The sequence below is a fragment of the Mangifera indica genome, chromosome 19 (genome assembly GCF_011075055.1).
Source record: "Mangifera indica cultivar Alphonso chromosome 19, CATAS_Mindica_2.1, whole genome shotgun sequence".
Lineage (NCBI taxonomy): Eukaryota > Viridiplantae > Streptophyta > Magnoliopsida > Sapindales > Anacardiaceae > Mangifera > Mangifera indica.
The window spans coordinates 5,973,692-5,985,712 of NC_058155.1; the positions used below are offsets into that span (position 1 = coordinate 5,973,692).

Sequence of the window (12,021 nt, forward strand, 5' to 3'; positions counted from 1 at the left end):
GCTGTACTGTGTGGACAGCAAAAGAAAAAAAATATAAGCTGTACTGTGTGGACAGCAAAGAAAAATATCAGCTGTACTGTGTGGACAGCAAAGAAAAAATATGCGTGTAAGAGAGAATTATACTTTGTATGGTGACTGCAAGTACTATCATATGTAGTCTAGACCGGTCAATGAGAAAGAGAGAGAAACAAATTAGTAAATATTTTATGAAAATCATTTGCATTAGAATTATGCATACAAGCCTGTGTGGCTGATAAAGAGTTGAGAAAGATGTACAATCAAAAAAATAGAAATGTCATGACACTCATACATGCATAACTCATAACGAGTGAATCATATATGTATAGTAAGGAAATGAATAAATGTGTGAAAGGAAAGAATTCTGATATGTGTTTAATGCGTGTCCGTGTCAATAATTTTTATATATGAATAGCCCAGACACGCTGAGTATGAAAGAGATTAATACTGGTATGAAATACTTTAAGTGTTTAGTATGATTTTCTTACTGAGCCATAGTCGCTCACTCCGTTTAATTTAATATTTTACAGGTAAGGAAATGCAGCAAAGGTTCCCGGGGAGCACTAATGAGACATGAGGCTAAGGGAGGAAGGCACCATATTTTTATTGATATATATATGTTTTGATGTATATGTGAATATATGCATATATATATATATATGACTAGTTTTGAAAATTGATTATAAAGTTTCTGTGGGTGATAATTTTTATAATTGTTATTATTATGTATTTATTTTACTAATTGTAATTAAGTTGATGAAAATCCAGTCGATTGGTAGGACTGGTTTGTGTGAATTACAAATTGGGAGTGTTACAGGGCATAATGAAAAAGAGAAAAATATTCCCCGGGCCCTCTAAAATAGGGGAACTCATGCCGTTTTTTTTGTAACACACCCAATGGTTAGGAGAGGTTACATTAAATTCACTCTTTCATTTTCTCTTAACCTCAGTAAGATCAAAATTCATCTCTCAATTCTTGCAGATTTTGCCCTTTCTAATAATTAGTAACAAACATGAATTCATTCAATAAGCTTATCTTGTTCATGATTCTGCTACTTCCATACATGATTATGTGCGATGCTGCTTTTTTCCATCGACCTAGTAGAACTTTAAGTGTCCTTAATGGTTTGGAAACTACTGGTGAGCGCATTACCGCAGATTGCAAGCTCGTCTTTGGGTTGCGCTGGCCAGCGCCTATTCATAACATTATTGCTAAAGGTGAGAGTATGAATTATCATTTTCGAGATGGATTTTTTCCACCAAGTTGTATTGTAGTTTTCTATTTTTTGGTCAGAACCATAACATCAAAATCTTCGACTCGAACATAGATGACTGCAGACAATGCAAAGGGATTATTACTTCACAATATAATCTTGCTTGTATGATTCCGATAGTTGGTAATCATACTTGTCTTCCATGGACCGAGTAATTTCATGTACTTTCTTTTTGTTTATTTTTATTTTTAAAGAAAGCTTGACAAACTAAATAAAATGGTAATATTGACCTTGTTTGATGTAGTCTAGGTTTTAAGTCAATTAGAATAAATCGTGCATATTTTTTCTCTTTAATTTATTGCATACTATCTATTTTATTACTCTCGTACACAATCTCTGATCCATTTTCTATAATCATTACATTGGTGCAACGTAGGATGTAAGATATATGTGTTTTAAAATTTTTTACTGCAGCTCAACTCTGTAATTTTCCCCGAGTTTTTTATTGATCAAGATATCTTTAACTCTAAGTACATAAACTCAAGGTTATTCAATCGATTGAATTTATGTGAATTCTATTTGATTGTTTATCTGTTTTAACCTTAAGATAGAGAAATCTTATTGTATATTTGAGTATTTCTCTATCTTAATACTATTTTGTTGATTTGTTGTATGGATCCAAAGTGTCATTTGAACAAACATTCATTAGGTCTCTAACATCCTATGATGCATAAAATAAGTCTTAAATACAACATATCAAAACAACACATTTATCACACAAACTATATACATAACCAATCGGATTTGATCAAACTTCCCATATCCATCTTATAACTCACGATAGGCTTTAACCTCTTAATTTATATAATTGCTCATGATCAATTTAAATAGATAAAATCACCAAAAAATACCACAACATTCAACATAATACATAATTCTTTATACCCATATGTGCATAATCATTCACACAAATCCATATGTTCTTTTTTGTTTTGGCAATTAACCATATACCCTTTCTCGATTTACCAAACCATGAAATATCATCCAAGGATCAAATTAGCACCACATTTTACAAAAATATAAATCAAGTCTTCCTACTTACTTGGACTTTAACAACTAAATGATTCATTATAGATAAAGCCTTCTCTTCCTTAATTAGCTACTAGCCAAAAATCCTTTTCTACTTATCGAAAGAAGCACTCTAGATCTCTCTCTTCTCACTTAGCAGGAAAACTAGATATTTTACAAAAAAATAAATCAAGTCTTCCTACTTACTTGGACTGTAACAACTAAACGATTCATTATAGATAAAACATTCTCTTCCTTAATTAGCTACTAGCCAAAAATCCTTTTCTACTTGTTGAAAGGAGCACTCCAGATCTCTCTCTTCTCACTTAGCAAGAAAACTAGATAAGAGAAACTTGAAGATTTACGGGATAATGATCTCAAAATCCCAGATATGCCTTTTATAAACTCTCATGAGATAATTGACTACATGGGTGTGCATATTAGGCATGCATGATGTGTGATGCAACAAATGAATAGACATGCATAATTCATGCAGAATCATTCACTTGCTTGAAATTTCAAAATAAACATGCATTCATATTCTTATGTCTCCAGTACATAAATCCATAAATACATGTAAAAAGATCATTTTACCCTTGAGATATACCTAGGAGTGTTAATTGTGGGCTTCCCATGATCAATTTCATGATTACTTTGATATATGCCCAACATTCCTACTTCAAAAGTTATATCTGATCTTGTGCAAGTCTATAGATACATTAAACCTCCGAAGGCATTTGGAATTGATTCCATTTTTTTTTTATTTGGCTATAGTTCATTTTTGGATATTGCATGAGACTGAATTTATCACCTTTTTTTATGGAAACAACCATGGATGAACATTTACTCATTGAAAATTTCAAGAATTGTACTTATATATACTTTCTAAGGTAGACTTATAATTCCTTATGATATTTTTCTGAATATTTTATTTTGATAACATAAAAAGCTTGTCTCATATCTTTCTTCTCAAAATTCTTTGGGAGAAAATCTTTTCTCTCATGTAATTTGCAAATCCCTTTGTTTCAACGAGTCTTCAACCAAGAAAGACTTGGAACAAATTTTAATTCGAAAATAACATTTTATAATATATTTCATTGCATAAGAAAATATATAAATATAAGACTTTGACCCTTAAAAATATACATAATCTTATCTTATTATATCATCAATAATGTGTTATCGTATGTTTATCATTTTTTTTAAACAAAATAAACTAGCTTTCATATGTCATACATTATTTGAGATGTGAAATTTGAGATGGATAATATTACTCTTGCTTTTAATTATTTATATATAAAGGTCATAGACACATCATTTGAGATATGAATTTTTCATATGCTTTTTAGGATGAGTAGTATTATTCAAAATATATTATAGATATTTAGAAAAACAATAAAGAATCCTAAACAATTGAAAATTTTGCCCTAATGTTAAAATTTATTAATGGTAAATTATTAATGGCCGAATGACTATTTCTCTCTCAAGGTTTAATGAAATGACAATTCCCACCATTTAAGTTTGAAAAAGCTATTTTTTACCCATTTGTTAAAATCATCTGTTAGTTTTAATTGTCAAAAGGTATTGTGTCATTTTGTCCAAATATTATAATAGTATTAATATTAGATAGAGTTGATAATTTTTAATACAACCTGTTGATCTAACTTGACACGATATGAAAAAATCAAATTAAGGTTGAGTTTTTTTGACACATATGTTAATTCGAGTCAACCTAACACGACTTAAAACAAAATAAAAGCATATTTGGATTGACTCAAAAATAATTCAAATTAACTTAAACTAACTCGAATGCTCAGGAAATGCTTACTGTAGTTCAAATCATCTCTAACATACATATATAAAAACTTTCATATAATCCTTCAAAACACATGATTAACATACTAAATCCCATCACCATCATATTTGCAATACATAACATTCATTAAGCAATAGTAACAGGGATCAATTTAATCATCCTTGATTCTCGTCAGATCCTCTATCAAATAATGGTAGAGGGTAAATCCTTCAATCCACAACAATCACATATCATATAATGGGTTGAGAGAATCCTGCTTACCTGATAATTCTATTGCAAGAAAATCAAATTTCATGAGTTGATAATTTTGGCAAACTAGTCCATAAAGGCATGACCCACCATGTTGGTCGTACCTTGAGCTTTCAAATTTCATGGGTTGAAACAACTCTCTGAGGTTCACATTTTTTTGAACCCTGGCCTAACATAGCCCATGACACAATAAGTCGTGGCAATTTTGACATAGCCTCTTGATAGGTCTAATAATGCTCCCTAACATTCCATCCACCATACACTAGTACTTGTTACCACCATAACTTATGATGTATCACTAGCTTATTCAACTTTGATAGTACATCCATTACCCACATACTTGGTAGCCGTATATGGAAACTTGTGTGTAACACATTATACCACATTTATATCAACAATTGACTGTCACTGATATAAATATGGAAACAACTCCCTAAGGCATGTTGATAGAATCAAAATGTTTATAAACTTATGTATAACACATCATACCACTTTTAACCACCCCTAAACCTTATATTAATAATAAACCAACACAACAACACAAAATCATCATAACTTTAGAGATAACACAATTGAAGTTAAAACTTTTTCTCTATATAAAAAGTCCCGTTTTTTATTTGACTTTTAAAAGAATGTGATCACATTTTAAACTCTTTTTGAAACCCCACGAGAAACTTAGATGTTGTCCGTACACTGATGACAACTTGTTTGAGAAGGGGAGCGACGTCATGGGCTCTTTAATATGATTTTAAAAAGCATTTCACGGTGTGATATGATATGCCAAACAAAAGACGATGTTAAATGTGTCAGCAGCTTTTCAAGTGGAAGTACTATAGATTCCTTGTTTCTTCATTGCATTTGCATGGTGTTTTCTTCCTACTGAAGTAAGCTAGTTGCCTCTCATTAGTAAAGCTACTTCATTTGACTCTGTAATTCTCAGAAGAAGGATCAGTGGATATGATGATGGAAGGTGAAGGTAGTAGTAGCAGCAAGAAGAGAGGAGTTCAAAATCATGACAATGGCTTCATTAATACTCTCTTTTCTTGGTCTCTTGATGACATTTGCAATGAAAATCTTTTCAGTCATAAGGTTTGCTTTCTTTACCCTTCTTCATTTTCAGTAACTAATAAATTTTAATGAAGAAACATTTGTAGTTTGTTTCCTTTTTTTTTTTTTTTGGCAACGGTTGATCTCATTCAGCAACAAGCTTTAGATGAGACTTCTCATTACTTTCTAGTGCTTTCATCTTATGTTCAAGTTCATGCTGGCTGAAAATAGTTTAATTGATATTTTAGTTCTGAATTGAGTAATTGTTTTATTCCTTTCAGGTGGAAAAAATACCTGAATCATTTGAGTCTGTCACTCAGTATTTCGAATCATTTGTTTATCCTTTGTTGGAAGAAACAAGGGCACAACTGTTTTCATCCATGGAGACCATTTCAAGCGCACCTTATGCTAAGGTGGATGTTTTTAGGCCCCATGGACCTGAGTTACATGATGTTAAGATTGATTACTGGAGGAACAGGTTCAGTAACAATGGTAAAGAGCCTTGTAAAACTTTGCCGGGGGATATTTTAATTTTAGCAGATGCGAAGCCTGAAACTATTTCCGACTTGGAGAGGGTTGGTAGAATGTGGTCTTTTCTATCAGTCATGAAAATTGCAGGGGATGATGATGAAAATGATAACGATACCACTTCAACTTACTTTAAAGTGAAGGCTTCAAAAAGCATCCAGCAGTTTGATGGGGAGAAATCACTGTTTGTGATTTTCTTGGCAAATATTACTACTAACAGAAGAATATGGAAATCCTTGAACATGTCTCGAAATTTGAAGATTATCAATGAAGTTTTACGCCGGAATTCTGTGGTAAGTTTTCTGAAGATAATTTACTTATACTATACTTATTCTTGCTGACTTACATAGTCCGGTTTTTGATTGAGACTTGCATGTTGAATGACAGTTGGAGGAAAGTTGCCAAGTCTGTTCTGAACTGAATGGAGCCATCTTATATGAGAAATTTGGTAGTGGTTTATCATCAACATTGAATGATTCACAATTGAATGCAGTTCTTGCCTGTCTTGATGGAGTGCGTTGTGATCACAAGTCCTCTGTGCAACTTATATGGGGTCCCCCTGGAACAGGGAAAACTAAAGCTGTTAGTATGCTTCTCTTTACGCTGTTGAAAACAAAATGCAGAACCCTTACTTGTGCCCCGACAAATGTTGCAGTTACTGAAGTTGCTTCTCGTGTTCTGAAGCTGCTGAAAGAATCGATTAAAACTGACGACTATGGAAGTGAGACTCTGTTGCTTCCTCTTGGAGATATTCTCTTGTTTGGGGGTAAGGAGAGACTCAAAGTTGGTCAAGAAATAGAAGAAATATATCTGGACTATCGTGTTAAAAGGCTTTCAGAGTGTTTTGGTGTGCTGACTGGCTGGAGGCATTGCTTCTCATCCATGATGGATTTACTTGAAGATTGTATTTCTCAGTATCACATTTTCTTGGAGAATAAATTGATAAAGAAGAGAGAAAGCATTGACAAAAATGAAGTCAAAGAGAATAACAGCAATATGGAAATGGAAGGTGACAATGAGGAGTTCAATTCATTTCTTGAATTTGTGAGAGATAGATTTAAACATACTGCCACTCCTCTTAGAAACTGTGTATATATCTTCTGCACTCATATACCCAAAAGTTTCATTTTGGAAAGTAATTTTCAAAATATGGTAGATCTTATCAGTTTACTTGATTCTTTTGAAACTTTGTTGTTTCAAAAAAATGTAGTTTCTGACAAGCTGCAAGAGCTCTTTTCACATTCAGTAGCTGAAGAGTTTTTTCCATCACCTTGGCATAGAAATTACTTGTTGCAGAAAAGGAGAGGTGAATGCCATACAGTTTTAAGAAATCTTCATGATTCCTTTAGTAAACTTGAGTTTCCAAGTGGTATGAACAAAGATTCATTAAAAGATTTCTGTTTTCAAACAGCTTCTGTAATATTTTGCACTTCTTCTAGTTCATTTAAGCTGCATTATGTGGACATGGAACCACTGAACATTCTGGTCATTGATGAAGCGGCACAACTAGGAGAAAGTGAGTCGACAATACCGCTGCAACTGTTCGGCTTAAATCACACTATTCTCATTGGGGATGAGTGCCAATTGCCAGCAACGGTTAAAAGCAAGGTATGGTTTATGTTATTTCAACAGTTCTGGGGACTTTTTTGTATTTGGCCTTTGCTATACTTTTTAAGTTCCTTTGTTTGGCTTTTTTTTTCAGGTTTCTGATGAAGCTTCCTTCGGTAGAAGCTTATTTGAGAGGCTGAGCTCATTGGGTCACTCTAAACACCTGCTCAATACACAGTATCGGATGCACCCCTCAATTAGCTACTTCCCGAATTCACATTTTTATAACAACCAGATTTGGGATTCTCGTAATGTTAAAAGAAAAAGCTACAAAAAAGTCTTTTTGCCAAGATCTCCAATATTCCGTCCATATTCTTTCATCAATATTCTCGAAGGGAGAGAAGAGTTCATTGGCCGTAGCTGGAGAAATATGGTTGAGGTAGCTGTTGTGATGAAAATAGTGCAGAACCTGTACAGTGGTATGTGTTGTTGGAGTCTTATGTTTATATTACCATTTAAGAAATAAATAAGTTTTTATTTTGTCATCTCTTAGCTTACTCTATAGCATATCGTTCATTTAAATTCTGATATTCCATCTTGAGAAACAAAACATTAGCTCCATATTGTCGGCATTTTGACTGATGACTGTAAGTGCCAGAGGCTTAACTTACCTTTCTATAGCAGGCACTTAATGCAACAAATTAATAAAGGGTAGAGCCATCTAATTTATAAATATCATCCTCTGTAATTTTGCACTTAAGAAACTAGCATTTTTTGAGAATAATTTATATATTTACATGGCCTTTTATTTCAATTATGCAAATGGAAATCTAAAAGTGTTGATTTCTTGTTAATGTCTAATGCTATATACTGTCAAATTCTTTTCAATTTAATGCCTAATATCTCACGCATGTACTAATTTGTATTATGCATCACTTGTTAAACATGATTAAAGAGAAAGAGTTAAATTAAATAATGAAATCATTATATAAATGAAATGAATTGTTTCAACTTGACCAAATTCCAAAAATACTTCTATTGAATCTCCTTATTATATATCCATGGTAATTCATAATATGCAGATTGGAATGAGTCAAAACAGAAGCTGAGCATTGGCATTGTCTCACCTTACGGTGCTCAAGTACAAGCAATTCAAGAAAAACTTGGAGGCAAGTATGGTAACTGTGATGACTTTATTGTAAAGTGAAGTCAATTGATGGGTTTCAAGGTGGTGAGGAGGACATTATTATAATTTCGACTGTGAGATTCAACAAAAGTGGATCCATTGGATTCTTGTCCGAGCCACAGAGAATCAATGTTGCGCTTACGAGGGCCAGGTATACATGTAAATATTGTGCATTGTGTTTTGTTCATTTTACTAACTATGGTGAATGACTACCGTCCCTTTGATACCCTCTAGGCACTGCTTATGGATTTTAGGGAATGAAAGAACCTTAACTCATGGTGAATCTGTTTGGGAAATCTTAATCCATGATGCTAAGCAACGCCGTTGTTTCTTTAATGCTGATGAAGATAAGGATATGGCCAAAGCTATATTAGAGGCCAAAAAAGAGCTTAATGAATTGGATGAATTGCTGAATGCTGACAGTATACTTTTCAGAAATCAAAAGTGGAAGGTATATTGTTTCCTTAGCTATACTTGCTTTGCCAATCAATTTTTCCTACCATGGTTAGTGCTTATATTTGTCAGTGACGCTTATTTCTCAGGTTGTTTTTAGTGATAATTTCTTGAAATCTTTTAAAAGAATGAAATCAAACCATGACAAGAAGTCGGTTATCAACCTTCTAGCGAAACTTTCAACTGGCTGGCGACCTAAGAGAAGGAACATAGATACCATTTGCAAAAGCTCTTTGCACATTATTAAGCAATTTAAATTTGAAGGTCTATATACAATTTGCACTGTTGACATAGTAAAGGAATCAATGTACATCCAAGTTTTGAAAGTCTGGGACATATTGCCTTTGGAGGATGTTCCAAAATTGGTAAAACGTTTGGATGATATATTTGTTAGGTACACTGATGACTACATCAATCGTTGCAAAGAGAAATATATTGAAGGGTATGTCTACTCTTTCCAATTCTGTTTCTATTACTGAAGAAAAAATTTCATTCTGTTTCATTTATTTATTTATCTATTATTTTGTTTCTGACTAGGAATTTGGAAGTTCCCAAGACTTGGGCAGTCTCTTCAGAAATCATTCGATTCAAGAATCTTGCTGACATTAAGAGTGGAAGTGACTTAAGTGGAGCTCCTTTAGACAGTATGAGTTATGCTGAGAATTCAAATGTGGCTGAAAGTTTGCTTTTAATGAAATTCTACTCTTTATCATCAGGTTTAGTGAGCCATTTGCTTTCTGACCATGATGGTAGAGAATTGGATCTTCCATTTGAAGTAACAGATGAAATTTGATAAACTAAATGATTATCATCTTTTACCTTTTTATTTTTATTTTTAAAGAAAGTTTGATAAACTAAATAAAATTGTAATATTGCCCTTGCTTGACATATTCTTGGTTTTAAGTTAATAGAGATAAATCATGCACGTTCTTTCTCTTAATTTATCATATTATTATTTGCTTTATTAATCTCGTACATAATCTCTTATCCATTTTCTATAATCATTATGTTGATGCAACACATAATGTAAGATATATGTGTCTTAAAGTTTTTTACTGCACATTAGTTCTATAATTTTCCCTAAAATGGGCATTTAAGTCTTTTCCTGATCAAGATATGTTTAACTCTTAAGCACATAAACTCAAGGTTATTCAGTCGATTAAATTCTATTTGACTATTTATCTGTTTTAACCCTAAGATAGAGAAAAGTTTTTGTACACTTGAGTATTTCTCTATCTTAATACTTTTTTGTTGATTTTGTTGTATAGATCCAAGTGTCCTTTGAACATACATTCATTGGGTCTCCAACATCTATGATGCATAAAATAAGTTTTAAATACAACATACAAAAACAACACATTTATCACACATACTATTTATATAACCAATCAAATTTGATCAAACTTCCCACATCCATCTTATAACTCACTACAGACTTTAACTTGTTAACTTATATGATTGTTCATGATCAATTTAAATAGATAAAATCATCAAAAATACCACAACATTCAACATAATAGATTAACAACACAATACTTAATTCTTTATACTCGTATGTGCATAAACATTCACATAAATCCATATACTCTTACTCTTTTTTGTTTTGGTAATTTTCTTTTTTTGGAAATTAACCATCTACTCTTTCTCAGTTTACCAAACCATGAAATATCATCCAAGGATCATATTAGCACTACATTTTACAAAAATAGAAATCAAGTAATCCTATGTACTTGGACTTCAATAACTAGATGATTCATTACTGATAAAGTCTTCTTTTCCTTAATTAGCTAATAGCAAAAAATCCTTTTTTGCTTGTCGAAAGAAGCATGTCAAATCTCTCTCTTCTCACTTAGCAAGAAAACTAGATAAGAGAAAGTTAAAGATTTAGGGGATAACTAGGGCTAGATTCGAGCCGAGCCGAGCTCGTCTTGCTTGAGCTCAAGCTCGGCTCGGTTCATATATGGGTGGCTCGAGTTCGAGCTCGGCTAAGGTCGGCTTGTTTCGGGCTCTAGTTTGGCTCGACTCGGCTTGGTTCGGTTCGTTTTTCGTTATCAAAACGATATTGTTTTTAATATATATTGGTCAAAACGACGTCGTTTTGCATAAAAAATTTTAATAAAAAAATCTGTCGAGCTTGACCAAGCCCGGCTCATTTCGGGCTCGATCGAGCTGAAGTCGAGCTCGAGCTGACTCGGCTCGAGTCCAGCCCTATGGATAACGCTCTCAAAATCCCCTATATACCTTTTATAAACTCTCATGAGATAACTGACTGCATAGGTGTGCATATTAAGCATGCATGGTCATGCAATGAATCAAATGAATGGACATGCATCATTCATGCGTAAACGTTCATCTACTTAAAATTTCAAAATAAACATATATTCATATTCTTAACTTATGTTTCAAATACATATATCCAGAAATGCATGTAAAAAGATCATCTTGCCCCTGAGATATACCTGAGAGTGTTAATTGTAGCCTTCCCATGATCAATTCCATGATTACTTTGATATATGCCCAACATTCCTACTTCAAAAGTTATATTCGATCTTGTACAAGTCTATAGATACATTAAACCTCCAAAGGCATTAGGAATTGATTCCATTTTTTTTTTATTTTGATTCTAGTTCATTTTTTGGGCATTGCATGAGATTGAATTTATCACCTTTCTTTATGGATGCCACCACGGTTGAACATTTACTCATTGAAAATTTCGTGAATTGTACTTATACATACTTTCAAAAGTAGACTTATAATTTCTTATGATATTTTTCTAAATATTTCTATTTCGATAACATAAAAAGCTTATCTCATATCTTTCATCTCAAAATTCTTTGAGAGAAAATCTTTTGTCTCATGTAATATGCAAATCCATTTGTTTCAACGAGTCTTCA

At 32.7% G+C, this 12,021-nt stretch overlaps 1 protein-coding gene across 1 annotated transcript; it reads left to right on the forward strand.

Annotated features, from left to right (window-relative positions):
- The first annotated feature begins 5,158 nt into the window (after nt 1–5,158).
- LOC123202858 lies at nt 5,159–9,950 on the forward strand. Its single transcript, XM_044619008.1, is given in 9 exon segments — nt 5,159–5,454; nt 5,694–6,233; nt 6,328–7,548; nt 7,643–7,967; nt 8,571–8,687; nt 8,690–8,825; nt 8,909–9,125; nt 9,217–9,569; nt 9,665–9,950. Coding segments are annotated over 9 exon segments (3,297 nt in total). The 5' UTR covers nt 5,159–5,322; the 3' UTR covers nt 9,921–9,950.
- The last annotated feature ends 2,071 nt before the right edge of the window (nt 9,951–12,021 follow it).